The following is a 22862-nucleotide window of genomic DNA, read 5'->3' on the forward strand; positions in this document are numbered from 1 at the left end:
TTTTCTGTTTTTCCATGGGACATGGAAAATCAGGATCCCGGTGTCATGTCCGACATCCTTTTCATCCCATTTACTTTGATTGTTGAAAGGGCGGAAAACCTGACTGCCCTCCTACTGCTCCACCATGACTGTCTGTCTGTCAGCAGCCTGCAGAGCATCTGTGGAGGTGTCTGGCCCGGCACCAGGCTGCTGCAGACAAGCAGCAAGTGGGTGGATACCCTCAGGTGACTGCCTGGCCTCCAGGGCACACCACACCTCCATCGTGGGACACAGGCACTAAAATGTAAAGTAAACTTTATTGTCCTTGAACCACAAAATAGATTTCTTTGGTTGTACAAATTTCACTAGTTACAGTCTTGATGCGCTAATTTTCCCTCGGAGTAGCTTGGGAGAGGAGAGAGGGAGAGGAGCCCAGAACCTGGCCCCCAGGTGCCACCACGGGAAAGGAGAATCACACATTAGTCACCAAACCCAATTGAGGATTGTTTCCAAAACCGCTCGTCTTAAAAAGCAAATGCTAAAATTAGGTTCAAAAAAGGAAAAGCTCAAATTGCTGATGATGGAAGCAGCCGCAGCTGCAATTTGAGATAATCAGATTTCCCCCTTCCAAGGCCTGTACAAGTAAAGATACAAAGTCAGTTAAAACAATCCCTTGGATTTTGGCGTGAAGGGAGCATCTCAATGAAAAGAAACCGGATCCAGTCATTCAGCAAATGTACAAGCAGATATGCCTGCCATGCCTGTGCCACCTGTCTCATGCAGCCCCGCTCTCATCGCTGTAGAGGCAGCACAGCAGCATGCACCTCCTGCGGCCCCCCCCACCCCCTGGGGCCATGCACTGGACAAGGGGTGGAGATCAGCTGCTCAGTGCAAAAGAGGGCAGTGAATGTGAGACATCTTGGTGCGGGGAGCCCTGGAGCTGTCTCTGGTTCCATGCTGCCAGGCTGGTTTTGTATAGTGCCTTGTCCCAGGATGGAAGCTGTGCACCGTGTCTTGCCTGTGGCCGGGCATGGAATAGCCTCTTCTTGGCCCTGCTGTGCAGTGACAAGCTCAGGTCCTGGGGCTGGCACCCAGCACAGCCACACTAGTTATTGCTGTGCCTGGGCCAGGCCTGCCTGCCCGTTACCTCCTGGAGCTCCTTGCAGGGCTTGGTGTCAGGGCGTCCCCACCCCCTTCACTTCAGCGCTAATGAGCAGTGCCCCATGCTGTGCCACCGCTGTCCCCTCCACCCCTCTCGGCCTCCTGCTGCACCCAAGACCCTCCCTCCCCCCAGCCCTTCCACTGCCTACCTAGCCCCCCCCTCCCCAGCCCCTCCGTCCCGGCACAAACCTCATCTTCTGCTGGTCCTTTTATGCCTCATATCTGTCACATCCTAGCCCCCCCCACTACTCTGCCTTACTGCTGCCACATGCACACACTATCCCCTTGCTACGGCTGCTCACGGCCTCTCCATGGCTCAGTCACACACTCCCCACACACTGGACAAAGCCCAGAGGCACACAGGTTTGCACAGGAGGGTGCATGCCTGTGTTGCACCGGACACGGTACTGGCGCCCAGAATGGCACAGACTGAAGGGCATGCAAGGACCAGGTCACTGCACTCACAGAGGCACGTGACATGGAGCACTGCATCCCCATGAGGGCAGAGGCACCTGGACACCCTCAAACACACTCCCTTTCCGCCCTCCCCCTTGGACGCACAGGCTCCGAGGGCAGGGCTTCACTCGGTGCTGTCAGCCGTGCCGAGCTCTCTCAGGCCCAGTGACAGGCCCTGTCGGGGGGAGGGCAGGGAGACAGAGTTTTTTTGCCGACTAAGCAAAACTTAACAGGAGCAAAGGCTGGTGCTGCCTGCTGCTTCGTCTGCCAACACAACCCCTGGATTTACGGTTAAAACGTCCTCAGGGGAGAACAGTTAGTGCCCCTCCCCAAACCACCCCACACACAACCCCCCCACACTGCACAGTGGTAGCTAACACTGCCACTGCCTTCTGCCCTGTCTGTGCCACTAGCCTCCAGTGCTGTCTTTGTTCAGCCCGTGCCCCAGCGTGCTGCAGGCCGAGAGCAAAGGGACGTTCACAGCCTCCAAAGAAGTCAGTTAACCACGCTGCTGCCGGGCTCCTGGGTCCCGTCCCACGCCAGGGGCAGCTGTGGGGCCTAGGCCAGCACTGTCGGCAGAGCCCAGGAAGGTCGCGAGCCCGGTGCCGGTCCGTCCCATTGCTCACGGGCGCCAGATGTTTTATGTGGGGACGGCAGCCTCCAGGCTGCGCCGGCCGTGCCGTAGTTTGCGTTTGCTGCTGTACAGAGCCACATCTTCGAGTGCGGAGGCGTTGGGTGCTGATGGATCACGCGTTACTAACAGTTCCTCTTCCTCTGGCTGCCCGTCCTGCTCCTGGGGGACTGAGCAGAGACAGGGAGATGAGGCACAGGACAGACGGGGGTCCCCAACTCCAGCTGCCCTTGCTGACCCCCACCCCATGCCAGGCCTCATGGCAGGCTGGGCTTCACTGGCTACCAGCTGCCACGGAGGCTCCGGCTACAGGCTTGCTCCAGCCAGAGGCGGCAGCCACTGGGCGCTCCAGAAAGGGGCTTGGGCAGAGCCAAGACAGGGGCTTGGGTGGCACAGCATCAGCCGCTGCAGTCACAGCCACCTGGCCACATGCATGGGACTTGCCTCACACCTGCCCACATGCTATGCCCTGCACACTGTGGCCCATGGATTGTGCACTTGGTCCATGCAAGCTGGAGGAGCTCCAGCAAATGGGCTGAACACAGCCAGGACAGGGGCTGGGAGAGGCTGAGTTTGGCCCCGGGCCTGTGCCATCCTGACCCCGCCCCTAGCCTAAGGGCAAAGGGCAGGATGCGCTGCGCCAGGCACCTTGTAACAAAGGGCAGGGGCAGCCCCTGCCTGAAGCCCAGGCTCAGCCCTGGAGCCCCTGAGCGGGCCCTGGCCAGAGCCACCAGTCCCAAATGCCCAGCTGAGGGGCCCCAGTTAAGAGGGCTGCTGTAGCCTCAGGGGTGGGCTTCCAGACAGGGGCAGGGCTAACTGAGTCTGGGTGTTAGACAGATGTGCGCATGCACACGTGTTACGTGCGTGTGTTAGTGGCAGCGAGAGCAAAACTGGCCTTGCAGGTGGCACAGGGGAGGGGCAAGGCTGGTGCTGCTGCTGCTGCTCAGGGCCTGTGGGAGATCGTCCCATTCTCCAGAGGACGTCTGGATTCCTGGACAGACCAGCAGCCCACCTCCCTGTCCTCCGCCCCCTGTCCCGGCTCTTGCCCCAAAGTCCTGCTGCTGTGAACACAGCCCCCAAGAGGCTCTGGCTCCCATCCCAACCACCAAGCTCAACCGGGAAGTGGTGCCCACCCCTGCACGTGGCAGTGTTGGTCCTACTGTGCGTCTCCAAGGCCAGGCTGTTACTGCATGTGTGGGAGCAGGGCATCCTGCTCCTGGCCCAGCTCAGAGCTGAGCTCAGTGGGGCCCATCCTTCCCTGCAGCACCAGGTCCCAGTGTAATGCAGTGTTGTTCTCATGAGGAACTGGGCAAGGACTGGACTCAGGTCACTGCGTGACCCACCACGGAGCCATGGCAAAGCTCATTCTTGCAGTGTGCGGGGGGAGGGAAGGGGGGGGAAACGACACGGACGACTGCCACCAGCGCCGGGTGGCTACACAGCTTGTCCATACGCTCACAGCCACTGGAAAAGGGGCTATTGCTAAAGGTGGCTCTAAGACTGGTGCAGCCTCCACAGGATGACCAGGATGGCCCAGGCGCAAATGGTGACATGACTAGTGAAGGATGTAGGAAGCATTTCTTAAGTAGGCTGAGAGAGGCGAACCAGGGAGCTTGCGGGTCTCTCCTGAACAAAGGACAGGAAGCAATACCTCCAGAGAAGGCTGATGGATACAGAGACACATCACAGCTCAGGCTGACACCCGATGATGAGCACAGGCAGCAGCAAGACCAGGGGAGGAGAGACAGCCTCAAGCAGGGCATCAGGTATTGTTCTCCCCACCTGGCCCCCTGCGAGAACTCACGGTTGCAGACAGAACTAGGCCCTTTCAGGGACAAGGGGAAGGGACACAGGGAGAGGCTGGGAGGGAGACCCTGCTGTTCCCTAAAGTGGTGGTGGGGGCTAAGCAGGGGCCCTGGGAGAAGTCTGCCATGGAGTGGTGTAAGGGGAGGTGGCGTACAGCAGCATTTCTCAACCCATGGGTTGTGACCCAAAAATGGAGTCGCAAGAATATACAAAAGAGTTACAAACAAATTTTTAAAATGGATTCTCCTTTAAAGGAGAAAAATGTGGGAAATGGTGGCTTTTTCCTTCCAGGCTGGCAGAGCTCTAGCCTAGGAGGGGCTGCTGGGGCCCCTCTGTCCACCTTCCACACCACACACCCCACCACCCCATACACTGGGGGCCTGGGGGCAGTGGGTTGGGAATGGGGGCACTGGGTAGGGACTGGCCATTGAAGTTTACAAATGGATTCTGGAACAAAAAAATGTTGAGAACCACTGGTATAGGGGGATCTTCTGTACTAGGAGTAGGAGGCAATAAAGAGCTCAGCAAGGGGCCAGGAACTGGGGTGGGGTGGGGTGCAGGTTGTGGCTTACAGGCAAGGTGGAGCTCCCCTGGAGCAGGAGAAGTGCTTCGACCCAGAGCTCAGTCTGTGACAACAGCAGGGACCGAGGCACCCAAGATGCCAAAGCTGGAGTCATACTGAGGCCACAACATGTGCAATGAGCTTGCATGAGCTCCTAAGCACTAGTGCACTGCCGGGTCAGCGTGGGCATCCACAGCATTCCCTGCCAGGGGGGCTCGAGTCTCCCTGGACGTGGGTAGCCACAGTGCTCAGCTCAGCCAGGCCCAGGTGATGGAAACAGAAGACATGGCCTGTGGCTCCTCTTTGGCTTCTTCTGTCTGCACAGTGCTGGGAGCAAGCTCCGTGGGGGTATGCAGCACAGTGTCAAGTGCCCAGCTGCACCCAGCTGGTCTGAAGGGGCAGCTGGTCAGTGCTGGCGCTCAGGGCCCTGCCTTGCTGCTGGTCTCAGGAAGCACATCCCTGTGCACTGAGCAGACAGCACAGAGAGAGACAACCCTGCTCCAAGCCAACAGCCTGCCCTCAGGGCCCTGCCTCCTCTTGCACCAGGCCTCTCTGGAGCAATACATGCTCGAAGAAAACAGCCACAAGCTGTAGCGCTCCCCAAGCTGGTGCCCTGTCCCCTTCCCTGTCCAAAGAACAAGGAACAAGACCAACATGGGGGCCCAGGGCTGCTGGCACAAGGAACTGGGACAAGAGAGGAGAGAAGCTGCTTCTTGTGAAGCTGAAAGAGAAGCAATGACAAACAGGCTACTGGGAGCAGGAGATGCCCCAGGCATGGGCAGGGAGCAAGGGGAGACAGCAGAGGCTCACTACTGAGTGCCAGGCAGGATGCAAGAGGCGCTCCGGACCTCCTGCCTTTGTGCTTGGGGCAAATGTGCAGGCGCAGCCCCACAAGCAGAGTCACGGGCTGTGATGTGGGCGCAGAGCGCACGTGTACCTGAGCGGGAACCACCCAGACAGAAGAGAACAACACCCTAGGGTGCCCCCAGGCAGCATGAGGGCGGTGTGACCTGTGTCACTGGATGGAGTGCTGCTCTGGGGTCGCATCTGGTCTGGTCATCTAGTCCAGAGCAAGGGCTGGGCACGGAGCCTCTGCACAGCCCTGAGGAGATGACCCCTGCGACTGGCCCCAGGAATGAATCAGACTCAAAACAGCTAGGCTGGCAGGGCCCTCCAGAGGCTGTATCTAGTCCAGCCCCTTCCCCAGGCAGGATCACCCCCTCCAAACCATCCCAGACTTGTCCTTGTCTGGCCTGTTCCTTAACCTGAAGTCAACCTGGCTGCTGCACAGCTCCAAGGCATTTTGCTTAGTCATAGGGAGCCCCTGAACCTGCCTCTGGTAAAGCAGGAGGATGAGGACTGCCAGTTTCCCACCAGGGCAAGGGGTGTTAAAATGCACTGCCATGCCCCCACTGCAGAGGAAAGCAACCCCCCCCCGCCCCAGTCTGCACCAGTCTGAGCAGGGGGGGAACCCCTTCCTGCCCCCCAATGCTGCACGGGTCTGAGCATGAGCGCAGAGGCAAGACCCTACAGCCAGGACCCTGCGGGGGTTGGTGCCAGTAGGAGCATTGGCACAGTCCAACCACAGCCTCAGCCTGGGCTGCAGCACCCCGCACCACTGCTCTGGCCCATGGCTGTGTAGGCCTGGAGCCTGCCCCCTTGCACCAGCCTGGCATGCTCAAACACACTGCTCCCCAAGGATTAGTTGTCACGCAACCACAATGCAGAAAAGTCCTACCCACAATGCTGTGCTGCTGGGAGGTGAAGGGGGGGGGGGTTCAGTCTGGATGGGACAGAAAGAGGAGCCTGCTTCAGATTGTGGAGCAGGGGTTCCTTGGGGCAAGTCTAGAGGATCCTGGGCTGCCCCAGCAGCGCAGCCGGCACATGAGCACCCAGGAAACCGCCTGGCTCCAGATCACCAACTCACCTGAGCTGTTCATGTCATCCATGTATCTGAGGCCATCGGCTGCATCAGGCGACTGGAAGGAAAAGAGCAGAGGGCAGTGAGCATCCAGCTCCCTCAGCCCCGACTGTCAGGCAGGGGCAAGGCCAAGTCCTCAGCAAAGAGGAAGCGACTCCATTCACGCGCTAGGCCAGGCAGGCAGGGCAGGGGGGCCGGAGCAGAGGGGTCTCTCCTCATTACCAGGGCTGGGTTAAGAGAAAGAGTGATGGGCAGGGCAGGCAGGGAGGACGGGAGTGGAGGCTGCGATCCACTGGACTGTCTTCCAGGGTCCACTTTACCCAACACCCTTAGCCAGCGACGTGTGCCCGGGAGGTATGCAGGGACTCCATGAGCACAGGCGGTGTGCGAGGGTGACTGGTGACTGAGCCCCAGCAGACCCCACTGGCTGCAGGGCCTCGGCAAGGCCAGGTGAGCTCAGTGTGCCATCCCTAAAGCTGTGAGCCTGGAGGCTCCCTAGGATGACGACCCCTCCTGCAGGGCTCCGGACCCCTTGGTACTGTCCCTGGTGCCCAGCGGGGACTGCGGGTTCTGGTGTGGTATGGGCCAAGCCGCTTGTGCATAATGGCAGGTTGTACCCGTCTATACTTTTCAGGCTAGCACAGCACACGCTGGGCCCCGTGGTCCAGGGCCATTGTCCATAAGCAGCCAGCAGCTGCGCCCCAGGTCTCTACCCATGCAGCGCTTGAGGGCCATGTGTGAGAAGGAGGTGACTGCAGCTGTCCGCTACCCTTTGCTGAGTGGTTGCTCAGGCAGGAGGAGCCTCTGCATGTGGGTTGGCAGTGCCAAGGGGCCTGTGGGAGCCCCAGCCCTGCAGCAGGAAACTCCACAGCCCTGGCCAAGCCTCAAGGAAGCCTTGTCTTCTGCTGATGCAAGCTAAGCCTGTCATGCACAGGGAGCAGTTGTGGCCCTGTGCCGTTGATCCACGAATCCCTCAGGCTCAGACCTCGCAATGCCTTGGACATATCGGCAGAAGGGAGGTGCGACATGAAACTGTCTATGGGAACCTGCACCAGGTGCAGCCCTGCAGTTGCTGATGCTGCTGGAGAGGCAGCTCCTGGCAAAGGCTGCAGCTCCTCTCCAGGTGCAGGAAGCCATGTGAACGAGGTCAGGGGGAAGCGGCCTCCTGGCCCCTTGGAGGTGGAACGAAAGGTCTCCTGTCCCTTGCTGCACAACAGCTTCTGGGGACCTTGTGGCCTGCGACTGCCGTGGTGCTGGGGCTGTGTCCTTGCCCAGCAGGGAGCACGCACCTGCTGGGGACCGTGTCTTGCCATGCTCCCCAAGTGGTGCACACAGCTTCTCCAAGTACTGCACTTCTGGCAGTCGCCTGCAGCTGCTGTCCCTCTCACTGTTTGGAGCCTCCTCAGAGACCCTGCTACAAAAGCCGCTCACCAGGAATGTGTGTAACTTAGTCGGAGTGTGCATATGCAGGAAAATAAGGCAGGTCTGCCCTGAGAGCTGCTTCGGCTCCAGCTGCTTTTTGCTGTCAGCGAGTGGCAGGCATGCCAGTGCTGGGGCCCATGGAGCCCCACCTCAGCTCCTCATGGAGGACTGAGTCCCGGGGCTTCAATGGGTGGTGCTGGTTTCTTCGACAAGCTGCCAGCTGCTCCTGGGTGTGAAGTGGCATTTGCTTCCCTTCCATGAGGGTGATTGACCCCTTGGCTTTCGTGTCCTCGTGGCTGTTCTCTTCTCCTGAGGTTCACTTGCTTCCAGGGCAGCCGTCGGGCCTAGGCAGCCTCATTTCAATGCTGGCATGGAGGTTCTTGTCCCTCTGCCCCTGAGTCCACAAGAGCTCCCGAGCAAGACTGTTCAAGGCTGTGTGTTCACAAAAGCGTTTATAAAAACCAAGGCCTCTGCTACTTGGTTGAAGTCTTCCACACTCAGGCCGACTGCCTGCAGGGAGAATGCGACGCTGTGGGGAAGCGCTGCCTCTCACACATGGCTCTTCCAGCAGACGGAGGTCGCTGCCTCCCATGTGAACAGGCCTTGGTGGTAGTCTCCTGTCCTCGCGCTGTGTGCCTGTGTCCTCGCGCTCAGCTGGCAGCCGCCAGCACAGATACCAGATCTCACTGCAGAGAGTGAGGGCGCTTCTCTGTGCCGCACACCATAATCCTGCTACATCCCAAAGACATTTTACCCACAATCCCTCAGCTCTACCCCTACCCTGAGACAGGCTTTTCTAGGTGAGTGAGCGAGGGAATTCCCACCAGAGCCGGCCTGGCGGGTGTGCTGGCAGCTGGACACAGAAGGGCAGCATGCAGCTTGTACCTGGATTTCATAAACGGGTTTGGAAGAAGGAATAGCGGCAAATTCCCGGTAGTCAAACTTCTTTTCAGACATGGACTGGAAGGGATGGCGAGAGGAGAGAGGGCGAGAAAGAGAGAAAGACAGCGAGTGAGAGAGAGAGAGAGCAGCAGCACGTGGAGGGCTGCAGGGTGCTGCCAGCAACACAGGGGCTGGGGCATGTGGCAGGGACACTTCTGTGCTGTGCAGACACCTGCCTGCTGCTCACATCATGCCTGGGGGACAGCCCTGCCCTTTGCTGCTCCTCAGGGCCCACAAGAGACAGGTGTCCTAAAAGCAGGCGGATGTGGTGGGTTCCACTGAACTGGCAAGGACTGGAGCAGGTTCGCAGCTCCTTGGAAAGCCCTGCCCAGAGGGACTTCTGGCCTGAGCCCCACACCTGCCCTGTGGCGTGACTGGGGCCAGCCCATCCCATTCTCTCCACTTCTGCTCCCCTTCCTCTGTCTGTCTGTCCTGGCTATTAGACTTTGAGCTCTCTGGGCTGAGACTTGTCTCTCATGTCTGGTCTCGACTAAAGCTGCTGGAGATCGTGTAAACCAGGGGAGGAATGACGAGATCTTGGAAGGGAAAGGCCTTTGGGGTGCAGAGGGCAGAGGCTGAGCTGAAGGAGGAGAGAGGCAAGGAAGTGAAGGTGGGAAGGGGTGAGCTCACAGGTGGGGGAAATGGGAACCTGGGGCTTGATATCAGCTCTCAGGCCAATGCTGCTGAGCTCACATGGCTACAGCCAGCTCCTGCTGCCTGTGCCCCAGAACTGGGCTGGCACAAGGCTCTGGGTGGAAGGCCCCTGCCTGGCAGTAAGAGCCACTCTGCCCTCTCAGGGCTGGCCAGGTTCAGGAGCAGGGATCCCAGGTTCATAAATGGGGAGAAGACAAGTGCCTGCATCACATACCAGGCGTCCTGGCGAGGTGATGGTCCTGGGGCTGCAATCTGTGAAAGAGGCAGAGTTGCTGGTTAGCAGAGACTATGTCATGTTCTGCACCCCACGCCCAAGCACTGCCCATGGTAGGCTGCCCCAGCACAGGTCTGTGCCTCTGCTCCTCCAGGCAGGGAATGGCTTAGCTCCCCTGCCTTGCTGCATAAAGCTGTCACCCACAGAGGAACCTCTCCAAGTCTGGGGTGAGCAGGACCACCTGTCAGGCTGACACACTCTCCATGTCCCGTCTGGGTGACAAGAGGACTGGCCCACAGCAACCCCATGCTGGCACCCGGGAGCCCTGGCTAGCATGCTGAGGGTAGTGAGCCCTGAGCTGCTCCCTTGAGGTGCGGTGACACTCCCCCCCCAGCCCACAATGTCACCATGTAGTACCTTCCAGAGGTGTTGGCGATGGGGTGGGGGCAGGGGAAGGCGACTCTGCCAGCTGCTCCAGGGTGCTGCGCTTCTTCCCTTCCTTGGACTTGGCAATCACCATCTGTGCTTTGAGGGCATCCTGCTCCAGGGACTTCATCCTGCCTCGGGAAGCAAGAGAGAAGACATCAGTCACTTCCTCATAGCACACAACTGGGTGATTCCAGCAGCCAGCCCCTGGCCCCAGGATGAACCAGGGAAGGGCCTGTCTTCCATGTGTCCCGAGCAGACAGGCTGTCAGGGTAGGGGGCACTCCAACAACAGCTGCACCCAGTGCCACTAGCCTTGAGCTTCCTCCCAGCCAATGCAATCACCCTGCAGAGGCGCTGCAGGGCTCCTGGGGGTGTCTAAAAACGTGCCAGGGGCCCCAGGGCTGAAGATGGGGAGAACCACCTGTGCTTTGGGGGCCAAGCTCTCCCTGTGCATCTGTGCCCCACACCCTCCTGGTGTGTGGGGACTCAGAGCTGCAGACAGCACAGGCACAAGGCTCAGCAGCACCTGCCCCCTCAGCTCCCTATGGCTGAGCTAAGGCTCAGCTATGTCCTGGCCTGCGCCCCTCGCAGGTGAGATGGCTGCAGGAGCAGGAGCAGCGGCCCCAGCACATGGATGCAGGAGCTGCTCCCCGCAGGCCCTGCGGGCGTTCAGACTGGGAGCATGCAGCCGGGGGAACGGGCTGTGCACACCTGGATTGGCTTCCTGACCCCAGGGTCCTTGTGGCGTGACTCTGCACCGGGCTCAGCACCTGAGCCGGCCTGGCCCCAGGAGCAGGCACCCACTGCCGGGACTGGTACAGCTTCCTGGCCAGATCCTGCTCGTACTGTTTAATACTGTCTTCAAGAGCGGAGGAGCTGAGCAGGAGGAAGAGGAGAGGAGGAGGAGGAGGAGGAGGAGGAGATGATGATGATGAACGTCACAGCAGGCGAGAGCAGGGAGAGAAAGAGAGACAGAGATTGGAACCTGCCCTGGTGGAGGGGACTGGGGGGGCCTGGCACGGGCTCAGCTCCTGCTCCAGCCCCAGCCAGCACAAGAGGCATCAGGCACAGGAACCCGGGGATGATTCTGGGAAACCTGCCCATGGGGAAGACTTTGCTGCCCTTCCCTGGCTTACACAGACCTGCCCTGGCATGGGAGCCCTGGGCAGGGCTCATCTGGGAGATGGGGATGGTGTCACTGTGCAGAGAGGAGCGTGAGAGCTGGGCAGGGTGGGAACGAGTGTGCATGCACACGTGCACCTGTGCCTGCCAGCTGGGATGGAGGCTGCAAGGGAGGACAAGCACCCATGGGGCAGGGGAGGAGGCTGCGTGTGTGCCACATGCTAGAGTGTGTGAGCACACGTGAGCATGTATCCAGAGGGCACCGGCATACACCAGGGAGGGGCTGTCTTAATGGGGCACATGTGTGCTGCGGGTGGGCAGGAAGTACACACCCTGCTGGGACATGCTGCACTTCTGCCCTGGCTGGGGCCACGTCCTTCCACACGCAGCCACCCAGAGGCACACGTACCAGGACAGGGGAGTCCCACAGGGAACAAGGGCATGGGCATGTGTCCTGACAGGGCACCCCTGGGCAAGGAGGAAGGCCTGATGGAGGAGGAAAGACAGTACGCATGCAGGACACCCATGTACACACACGCACAGACAGAAAGAACTGGAGAGAAGCAGAAGAGAGAAGTTAAAAAGAGCAACCAACCAGCAGCATAAGAAATACAGGCCAGCAAGATGCTGCCAGCCAAATGCCTGAGCCCAGGCCCTGCTCAGTACCGAGGGCTGGGCTCCTTGGCAGGTGCAACCTGCCTGGGTGAGGGAGGAGGTGGCAGGCAGCAGAGACCAGGCATCCTGCTGACTGTCGTCCTCCTGCTCTGCCTCTGCTGGGATAGAGGCCACTCCTGGGGACAGGACAGTCATGGACAGGCCGCACAGGGAAGGCAGGAGGGGCAGGGTTTGCTTGGGGCCTGCCAGCCACTTCCCACCTCAGTGTCTTACACTCTTAAAGGTCTGTAGCAGGGAAGTGTGGTGCAGGGAGGGGAAAGAGTGCTCCCCTCCTCCTGCTGTCTCCCTATGGCAGACATGTGGGGGCAGCCTGCCACCTCCTGGGCCCTGTTGCCCACTGTGAGCAAGGCAGACCAAATCTGAGGGCTGAATCCAGACACCGCCATTGATTATAACTTTGCTGCATAATTACCCAATTTTTTCCGATCTTTTCAGTGAATTGTCTAGAAGGAGCTAAACAGGAGGAGACACAGAACTGTTGCATTAAATGAAAAGTTTTAAAATAATTTCAACTCCAACTGAAACCCTCAGAAATTTCCTTCCCACTTGGCCACCGTGCTGCAGCCTCAGGGGTGCCACTGCTCTGCCTGCACAGGCTCAGGGGAGGCTGAATCAGTCATGACATGGAAACACGGTGAGAGAGAGCCAGCAGCAAGAGAGGAGACCCAGCAGCCAGAGCGAACAACGCGAGGTGGGAGCTGCTCTACAGAAACACAAGATGCTGACAGGGCCCTGTGTTCTGGCAGAACTGGGGCTGGGGCTGTGCCTGCATCTCAGTCCCTTCCCTCGAACAGCGGGGGAGACCCAGAGAGGAGCAGCCCTGTCCTATGGCATCTGGCCAGATGCTGACTGGCCTGGGCATCACAGTGCCACGACGCTGGACCAGAAAAGACACTGTAAAAGTGGTGTGGAAAATGTGGCAGGGGCAGGTGACAGGCGCTTCATTGGCCCCAGCAGCTCCCATCCACAGTGCTGCCAGCACCTCCATGGCATGGACTCCAGGCCTCACCAGGCTGGGTCACAGTGGTGTTCAGCTGGCCCCAGAGCTCCTGTCCCAGCCATGCCCCACGTCAGGTCCCACAGAGGAAGGGGTCAGGAGTGTGGCAGCGGCAGGCGGGAGCAGCCTGTCACTGGCCCCTGATGGCTGGAGGTGTTGTATGTGGGGACAGCACCAGGGCAGAAGCAAAAGCAGGGTGATTCAAGCTGCAGGATGCGGCCATGGATAATGTTCAGCTGGGAATCAGGTCTTCACCTCTCGATTGGAGCAGAGGGGAAAACTTTCACGTTCCAAAATGGAGCTGAACAGTGGTACAGTGCCAGCAATGGCAGGGGCCTGGTCTTGCCACCCAGCAGACCCCTGCCCACCCTGCATCCCATGGCAGGGGCTCACTTTCCTCCACAAAGACTGTCTAGGCTCACTGGAGTCATTCGCGTGAACCGCATAAATGGCCACAGCCCTGGCTCATGCTGGGCCTTGGCCTCTCTGGCATCCTGTGGCAAGTTGCTCCATGGCTGGGGGCAGCTGGGACGTGTGAGACACTCTCCCTTCCAATCGTTCTGATTTTCCACCTGATCCTTTCCCTGCCCTGCGCTGTGGGACAGGCTGGACATGGGGGATGAGCAGGGCTCTGCACTGCCACACAAGAGTGTCTGAGCTGGGGGCAGATGATATTTGACCCGATTCAGTCCAGAGGAGCAAAACCTCCAAGGGCTGCCAGAACGTGAAGCAGAGACCAGTCCTCCAGCACCTGTTGGAGCCAGTGTGCTCAGAGGGGCAGAGGTGGGCATGCAGCATTGGAGGAAAACCCAGGAGTCCTCCAGGCCCATGGTTCTCTAGACATTTCCCATCTATTCCCTGAAACACCAGCCCATCCCTGTCTGTCTTATGGGCTCCTGTTGACTCACCGGGCTGCCCTCCACATGGCTCGTTTCTCTGCCTCCAGCGCCCGGCGCTCAGCTGGAGACAGCTCCTTGTCTTGGCTGCTCAGGAGCTCTGGGCTCTGCATCCGCAGGCGCTCCTGGTGCCGCCGCTCAGCCTTGGCTGTGCGCACGGGTGCCCCCGACTCACCCCCAGCTCCTGGGTACACAGGGCTCAGCCTGTGGGGAGAGGCAAAGCATTACCACTGCCCCTCCTCCCCCAGACCTTGCCCCACCCCGCTGAAGGCCAAGGGGCTGGCACCACTGCCTGGCAGCCCCTGGGCTGGGCTGAATCTTACCCAGACATGGAGTTGGGCCTCTGCTCAGGCCTGAAGCCCTCCTCCAGTGAGTTCCTTTGGGAGCTGCTGTTCTCAGCAGCCTCAGGAAACCTGGGAGCAAGACGCACAGGAGCTATTGGGACTGGAGGCCTGCATGCGCTGCCATGGGTGCACAACATGGACCACCCCCCTCCCATGGAGGCAGGGACCCAGGCCTCAGGGAAGTTGGCCAGTGAGGCTCCACAGCTCCGGATCCTGGCACAGGGGCTCTTTGTCCCCTCTGGTCCCATCTGACTGGGGCAGGCTCCAAGGCAGCACAAGCAGGGACCAGAAGGGAAAAGTCTTTGGGAGGTCACACACCTGGGGCTCTGGTCAGGCGGAGGACCAAGGTGCCTGCAGGAGAAGACACACAGGCCTGGAGGAAAGGCCACATCTTGGGGAGAGCCCAGCCAAGACAAGAACGAGGGGCAGGCTAATGGCAAAGCTGGCATGGGCTCAGTGCCCAGGCAGAGGTTTGAGGCAAATGGCTCCATGTACTCACGGGCAGGAAGCTGGCAGCCTCTCCTGGGATGGAACTAGGGCTGGCAATGACCTACCTGCCTTGTGCTGCCTCACAGAGGAGTGCCCAAGGACAGGCAAAGCTGCTGGTATGGGGCTGAGCGGGAGCCATCTTACCGAGCTGTGTGTGACTGTGGGCTCCTGCCATTCAGCCGCTCGATCTTGTACTCCACACCCTCAATGATGACAGTGGACTGTGTGCTCATATCGGGCACTGGCTTCCCCACATCCTCTTCCTCCTCCTCCTCCTCCTCCTCCTCCAGCAGCATGGCACGTTTCTGCTGCAGTTTGCGGGCTGGCACAATGAGAGGGGTCCCAGTGAGTGGGGAGAGGCCCTCACAGCCCCTTTCCTCTAAGGGCCTCCCTCATCCTCTGCAGGTAAGTTCTGCCCCTGCTTTGAGCCCACTCCTGGGACGTAGTGCTCCTTGGCACCCCGGGCACAGATTCCTTCCCTCCACCCTGCCGTCCTCTCAGTAACGAAGGCTTTTCCCGTCTCCCTTTATGGCTGTGATCTGAGACCCATGATCTTCTGCACTCCCTGTACTGTTCCCTGGGCCAGGGCCCTCATGAGGTGACAGCAGAGCCTCTGGGAGGCATGCACACGGCAGCCAACATGTGGCCCCCACATCAGGGCCAGACCAACAGAGGCCCACAGGCGGTTTCGCCCCCAGGCCAGATGCAGAGCCCACACCAGCACCAAGGGACATAGTCCAGGAGGGGCCCCAGGAGGCGGGGCCCCAGGTGAGGGATGGAGCTGACAAGCAGGCCCCATGGGGCAAGGACCTTCCTATCCCAGGGGGGAAGGTGAGGGCATAATGCCATTGGGCTCAAGCCCAAGGGTCAAAGATGGGCTCCATGTGTCTGATTTTAAAGCTGGTCTCAAGCTTCTCCAAGGCTGACAAGGCTGAACAATTATAAACTGAAAGACCATTTCAGGCTGGACATAAGAAAGAACTCCTTTACTGTCCGAGCCCCCAAGTTCTGGAATAGACTGCCATTGGAGGTGGTTCAAACACCCACTTTGAATGCCTTCAAGAGAAAATTGGATGTTTATCTTGCTGGGATCCTGTGACACCAGCTGACTTCCTACTCCTGGGGCAGGGGGGCTGGACTCGATGATCTACGGAGGTCCCTTCCAGCCCTGATGTCTATGAAATCTATGATGTCTATGGCAATTGGTTAAGGCTTCACTGTAATCTCACCAGCAAGACTGGTCCTTGTTGGGGTGCAGGATGTCAGGTGTAGGGGGTCAGATTCCTTGACCCCTCCAAGAGCTGCAGGAAGGACCCTATCCCCAGGGGTGCAACCCCCCACCCCCACAGCCATGACTCCATCGCACCTTCCTCCTCTTTCATCTTCTTCAGGTCATCTTCCCCCACCAGGGAGACGCGCTTCGGGGGCTTGTCCACCTGCTGCTGCTTCACCTCAATCTCAAAGTACTTCTGCCTCTCGCGGAAGGACCGCTGCTCGGGGCTGTGCAGCCCCCCAGGCGATGGCACCTGCAACCACCACACTGGTGTGACAGTGACTGAGACCATGCCCTGCATCCAAACCCCCCAGACGTATGCCTCCCGTCTGCCTTCCCTAGAGCCAGCCCCCATGGCAGGCATCCTTGTGCCACGCCCATTTCCTCCACACGTGCCCACCCTGCTTCCCTGGTCTCTGCTCCTTATCTGCAGCCTTCCTCCACCGTGCCCCATGAGCGCTGTACTAGAATCTGTCCTCCCACAGCCCAGGATCAAAACCCCAGCTCCAGCCCCTGCACCAGGACTCACCTCATGGGTGGCTTTGAACTTCTCTGTGCTTGTTTGACCATGCAGCTCCTGTGGGAGGGAAGAGCAGCACATGAGAAGCAGTTCCCCACCACCGTGCCCTCTCATTACAGAAACAAATATTGCGTCACTGCAGGAGACTTCAACTTCCCAGCTAGAGACAGGAGAGCAACCGCTACCAGCAGGGCTAGGCCCCAGATATTCATGGATGTGACAGCTGATATCAGACTTCGCCAACGAAGAACCAGTGAGACATGATGGTTCTACCTCAGACCTGGATTGGCAATTAGCGAGGATATTATAAAGAGCTGGTTACAGAAAACAACCTAGACAACATGAACGCTAATCCAGACTGGATGAATAAATAAACCCACAAAGAACCAAGTTTCCAAAGGGCAAACAAGAAAAATGAGGGGTAGCAGGTAGTGAAGTCAAAGATGCAATAATTACCTGGGCTTTGCTTCCCCAAGTGAGGGAAAAATAAACATGGAAAAGCTCCAGACATACAAGATGAATAAGGGCATTAAATGTAAGCAAAGAGCCCAGAAGGAATGGAAAGAGGAACTGATCAGCAGAGAAAGCTACACGGGGCGGGTCAGGATAAAATGAGAGTGGCTAACAGTCAAGCTGAATTTTACCTTGCAAACGTTATTAAAAACACACATCAAAACGGTTTTTAGCTAAATAAAAAATGGGGCTGCTGTGCAGCGAAGGTAGGTTGAGACTGGAGATGATCAGGAAGGGAACAGGGACCCGTTGTTCACCACATCCCAGGACACCAGAACTAGGGGCACCCACTGAAATTAGTAGGAGATGAGTTTAAAATTAACAAGAGAAAGTCTTTTTTTATGCAACACGTAGTTAATGTGGGAAATTCATTGCCCCAGGGGGTGGTGAAGGCAGAGCTCCACAAGGGAGTGGATCAGATCACGGATGATGGATCAATTAATGGCTACTGAACAGAAGGGTTGGAGATGTTTGCTCTGGCAGCTCTAAAACAATAATGGTGGATACCAGAGAGGGCACTGATCACTCTGGAGATACCCAGTCCAATGCTCTCCCGCTGTGGCATCTATCTCTGACACTGTCAGAGACAGACTACTAGGCGAGAGGGATCGTTGGTCTGACCCAGTCTGGCCACACTGATGTTCTTATCATCTAAGAGTTTATCAAAAGCTTTGCCTCCATTTTCAGTAAGGAGGAAGATGCTGAGAACAGGGACGAGGGTGGGCTGCTTAATGGGAGTGAGGGTATGGAAATGGGTAGGACCAAGGTGGAGACAAGACTCAAGAAGCTGCATGCACTGTAGCCAGGGGCAATGTACAATCTTATCCCAGAACAGGGAAAGAACTGGAATAAGAAACTGCAAGTCAAGCCACAAGGACTTTTAATGGATCTGATGAACAGGGGGCAGCAGTGCAGAAATGAAAAACAGCAAACATAGTACCTATGTTTAAGAAGGGGCAACCCAAAGCCCGTTAGTCTGACTTCAGCAGTGTGCAAGCCTTTAGAGCAAACAATAAAAAAGAATAAATTAAAGATCTAGCGGAAAACAGGAAGGGAATACAATGCAACTCAAGTTTAGCAAAGTTAGCTCATGCCAGACTAATCTAAGCGTTTTTTTGATAAGATACTGGATTTTCTAGAGAAGGGAAATGTGGTAAATCAGCCTTATGGACAGCCTGATGTGGTGCCACATGGGAAATGAGAAGTTAAGCAGGAGAAAATCAGCACAAGAAGTGTAAAGCAGGGAAAGAAATGCATCTGGGCAAGACCCGAGGGGCTGTGCTGAAACGTCAGCTAGCAGCCTGGCAGCAGGTTCCCAGTGGTATTTCTCAAGGATCGGTCTTGGGACCAATCCTGACTAGCACGGTCATGAGCGACGGTGACACAGCAGACGAGCATGCTAATGATGGGTGGCAGATTCACTGGAACACAGTGGAAAGGGACCTCAAAGCCCTGCACAAAGGCAGGGCTGAGATGCTGTCAATGCAGAGGGGGACTGGAATACTACACAGGAAGAATGGGGAAGCATGAAGGCTGATGTGACAGAAATGAAATGTATTTTCATGGGGTAAAGTACAAGGACCATTCAGGCCTAACAAGGATTCATGTGCCGGCAATGCCCCAGCTGCCAGCTACAGAGAAGGAAGAAACCTTGGGCGTAAGAGTCGGCTGCAAGTTAAGTAGAAGCCACAGGGCTGATCCTGTGGAACAGGATGATGCAGGGAGTAGGGGGAACAAGCAGGAGGGACTGGAGGCTGTAGTCTGCACAAAAATTATGACAGAGTGGACTCTAACTCTCATCAACACAGAGGGGCACATCTTGCTCCAGGACAGGCACAGGGGAAATGAGGAGGCATTGCACTGTGTATCAAAGCCAGGCCCTGGGGCAAGAGAGTGGCAGGGTTGGTCTGTGCATTTGGTGAAGATAAAGGAGGAAAAGAACAGTAACAATGTCATGGGGGGGATCAACAGGAAGAGGAGGCAGAAAGAGGAGGTGGACAGAACAGTCCCCGCAGGGGCTGGGATGAGCTGTATGATGTAGGAACAAGGAACTAGAGATGCTTTGCTTGGTGAAAGGGAGATGGACAGAGGACATGATGGCAGGTCACAAGTATCTGAGAAGCTGCTACAAAGAGGATGGAGAAACAGGTGTCATGGGGCACAGCATGGGGCAGTGTATTTAAACTGCACCACAGCAAAGTCAACCCTAAACTTGGGAGAAACTTTCCAACAGTCAGAGCAGTAGGACAATGGGACGAGCTGCGCCAGGAAGTGGTGGTCTTCTTCCTTGAAGATTTGCATGATGAGGCAGGGTGGGCATCTGTGTGGGAGGGCTTAGGAACAGCACTGGGGCAGAGTAGGCCAGGCAGCCCGGGAGGCAGGGTGCTGCGATGGGCCGAGCTGTTTGCAGTGGTGCTGGGGAAGAGCCGGGAACACTGCGTACCCCTCTAGGTACGAGGCATGGAGGTGAATTCAAACAGGAGCAGTGCAGAGAGAGGGGCTGGACTGAGCAGGGGAGGGGAGAGAGGATAAGCTGAGCACAGTGAGCACTGAGCAGGAGGGGGCTCAGAAAGTTCCCGTGAATACTGTGGGGGCACAGGGGGCAGGAGACTGGAAGGACAGCTCTGGAACAAGGACAAACAGGTGTGAAATGGCCATGCAGAGACAGAGGCTGAGAGGGGGTTTCTGACCATATGGCAGTGATGCTCCATGACACAGACCCCGGGCAGGTGGGTGCGCTCCACTCAGGAGCAGGGTTAGATGACCTCATCCTCCTGGCCTGCAATAGCAGGTGATTCCTTGCCATGGCCCCACCAGAGCCTGTGCTGCTCTGGCACCATCCCTGTGGAACAGAGTGGCACCCCTGCCCTGCTCCCAGACTCCCCTTCACCCCCGGCCAGACCCTCGTCTCGGTGCCCTGTTGCTTGCCCCTGCTGCCCCTGGCCTGCTCACCTGCAACTCCAGGAGAGGGTGGGATAGGGGCACTGCTGCAAAGGTCTTGTATGCCTGCTTGACATTGACAGGGACCTCGTCCGGAGAGGGGGGAGAGGGCGCCCGTGGCTGCAGAGAGACATGCACAGGTCAGGGTAATCACAGCTGCCAAAAACAGACCAGAGGCAGAGTCGTGCACATGCCAGGCACTGTGAGAGCTGGGAGGATTGAAGCCCATTCCCCAGCTCTGTGCCGAGCTCATGTTAGTGCTTCACCATGCAGACGTACCTGCACAGCCTCATTTACCCACGAGGTGCCACAGTCTTGACAAGCACGTCCCTCCAGAGCCTCTGTCCTGCCAGAGCCTGAAAGCCTCAGGGCAGCAGCACACAGGCACCGCTACCCTGGCATGAACATGAGGCATGGACGAGCGGAGCCACAAGTGCCCCGGCACTGACCGCGACCCTTGACTTGGCACAGTAAGGAGGAGCTGCAGGCCACTTACAGTGTTGGGGACCCCGGCGCACAGCTCAGGCAGCTGGAAGGGGTTGGGGCTGTCCCTGCCCCCCGAACTGGGCTGGGCAGCACTCTGTCGCACCCGAGAGAGAGGCTGAATGACACCTGGCTTGGTCTGCTTGTGCCCACATGACAGACCAGGGAGAAGGCAGAGGAAAGGGGAGGAGACAGAGAAGAGAAACAAGAGCAGTTAGGGCAGCAAGACAACCCTGGCATGCAGAAGAAGGCGGCCAGTCCTGTGGAAAGCCCCTGGGTTGCCAGCCAGTGAAAGGCAGCAGGCTGGAGAGAGGAGAAAAACCACTGCCAAGAGTCTCAGCCCCAGCCCCAGCCCCAGCCCCCAGAGCCTCCAGGCACTGGCCAGCACGCAGGACAGCAAGGCCCATGTGTACGAGGTGAGGTGAGGCCATGGGAGGGCCCAGGGGCTCCACCCAGGGCCGAGTCTCCAGTGCAGGAAGGCAGCTGCCAGGGCTGCAGGAAGGAAGCATGAGTAGAGAAGAGCCTGCAGGGAGTGTGAGAGCCACAAGTGAGATGCAAGGGGGACTGGCAGAACAGCCAGGTGCAAAGGGAATGTGTGAGCAAGCAACATAGGTTTGGGGACAGGCAGAGGGACAAGCAGGGACAGTGGGGGCTGAGACGAGACCCCTCTCTCGAGGGTGCATGGGGAGAAGAGAGAAGGGCAGCAAGCAGGACTGACAGCAGCAGGACCACAAGCCACAGGAGTAAGAGCCACAGAGAAAGGGAGCATATCCAGCCAGGTTCATCCGTAGGGATGGGGGCCGGCAAGGAGCAGAGGGCACAAGGCCTGGTGCCGGGGCATGTACACACTACGGCAAGGTCTCACAGCAGATGCACTTACTGTTTTGCTGTCATCTGGCAATGGTGCAATGTTGATGGAAGCCTGAGAACAGAAATGGGAAGGCAGCTTAGTCACAGCAGAAGCCCCCTGCACACCCCCAGCTTAGCCCTGGGCTGGTAGGACCCTGCACCAGAGCTATCCCACCCTCCCCTTCCCCAGTCCCACTGTGCACACCAGAGAAGCCTGGGGCTTGCCCAGGGCACTGATCCTCACTCCATGCCCAGCCTGTCTTGGCTTTGGGGTAATGATCCCCTGTCACTGAGCTCGAGCAAAGCCACCAGCACCCCAGCTTCCCTGCCACAAAGCACTCACAGACACCACCCCAGCAGCAGCTAGCAGGTGGGCCAAGGACCTCCTGGCCTGAGCGCTGCTCCCCACAGCACAGGCCTCAGCAGACACCGCTACGCCCATGAGACACAGGAGACGAGGAGCGTGCTATGAGCGGCAATGCCAGGCGGCATGGAGCGGCTGTGCACACTGCACACCGAGAGGCACTTACAAAGCGAGTCTCCCTGCCTGTAAGGTGAGCAGGCCGAGGGGCTGCAGGTGACTGGAGAGGGGCAGCACCACCAGAGACAATGGAGAGGGGAGAGAACCAGAGAGACAGTGAAGAGACCAGGCTTCCTGCAGGAGAGGCAGAGACACAAGCACCCCTTTTCCCAGAGCAGAAGTTCCCCTTCCCAAGGCCACCCCTGCAGACCGGGGGGGTGCCTATACCAGCATCTCCCCACCTGTGTGAGAGAAAAGCCTCCTCTCTGCTTCTACCCCCTGCTCCCCCTGCCGAAGGAGGCTCCTGCCTTACTGGACGGCTACAGGACTTCAGGATGGGAGGAAGCACTACTACAGCCATCTGGTCAGGCCTCCAGCACAGCAGAGACCAGAGAACCCACCCTGCAAGCCCATAGCAAAGGCCGAGAGTTATGAAACCTCTCAGGGGTGGACTGCAATGGGGACAGGGCATCTAAACCCCTTGGGCAGGTTTGAGATTCTCCCCCTAAATGTCCAGAGTCAGATGTGAGGAGTCTGAAGGCAAAGGCAGAGGGATCAGGCTGCCTGGCCATGGAAAAGTGCATTGGACACCTGGCATCTCCTGACATGTGGTGACAGGACACAGGATGCTCTAGGCATAGCGATGCCTATGTTCTGCTATGGGTGTCCTCCAGGCTTCTGGGCTTTGCTGACTGCTGCATGGGGCTGGCAGAGAATAATTCTCCCCTCTTTCTGCTCCATGTGTTAGGGGGTTTTAAGCCTCTCCCAGAGGCACTGGGTGCTGTTGCAGCCCTGGCTGGGGACAGGGCTGGGCTGTGCCAACGCTCCTGCTGGGACCAACCCTGCAGGGTCCTGGATAGAGGGTCTTGCCCCTCTACTCAGGGTCAGACTAACAGGCTGGCTGACCTGCTCCACCGGGCTTTAAACTAAGCCCACTGGGGGATGGGGGGACTGCTGCCACTGCTGGCCCGCCGAGCGACCCTTGCAAAGCCAGCAGACCAAGGCACTTAAGGGAGCCCACCCCTGCCCCAGCCCTGGCACAATCTGTGGGCAAGGCAAGAGCCC

General features: G+C 58.2%; 1 protein-coding gene across 9 annotated transcripts in view; it reads right to left on the minus strand.

Annotated features, from left to right (window-relative positions):
- Positions 1-277: 277 nt before the first annotated feature.
- Positions 278-22862, minus strand: part of SCRIB (scribbled planar cell polarity protein) — a 125657-nt gene continuing 103072 nt past the window's right edge. For 4 of the 9 annotated variants that reach the window (XM_019553820.1, XM_019553811.1, XM_019553803.1 and 1 more), the window contains 14 exons: positions 21309-21350; positions 20442-20567; positions 19963-20065; positions 16502-16554; positions 16066-16225; positions 14844-15021; positions 14190-14279; positions 13879-14070; positions 10888-11052; positions 10166-10305; positions 9749-9786; positions 8824-8898; positions 6523-6574; positions 278-2397 (listed from right to left, as the gene is read on the minus strand). In XM_019553820.1, coding sequence (XP_019409365.1) covers positions 2237-2397; positions 6523-6574; positions 8824-8898; positions 9749-9786; positions 10166-10305; positions 10888-11052; positions 13879-14070; positions 14190-14279; positions 14844-15021; positions 16066-16225; positions 16502-16554; positions 19963-20065; positions 20442-20567; positions 21309-21350 — 1575 coding nt within the window. In that variant the 3' untranslated portion in view covers positions 278-2236. The remainder of the gene's footprint in view (positions 2398-6522; positions 6575-8823; positions 8899-9748; positions 9787-10165; positions 10306-10887; positions 11053-13878; positions 14071-14189; positions 14280-14843; positions 15022-16065; positions 16226-16501; positions 16555-19962; positions 20066-20441; positions 20568-21308; positions 21351-22862) is intronic. The other 5 variants (XM_019553865.1, XM_019553857.1, XM_019553839.1 and 2 more) reach the window with 4 other exon arrangements.

The sequence above is a fragment of the Crocodylus porosus genome, unplaced genomic scaffold (assembly GCF_001723895.1).
Source record: "Crocodylus porosus isolate Cpor-Errol unplaced genomic scaffold, CroPor_comp1, whole genome shotgun sequence".
Classification (NCBI taxonomy): Eukaryota; Metazoa; Chordata; order Crocodylia; family Crocodylidae; genus Crocodylus; species Crocodylus porosus.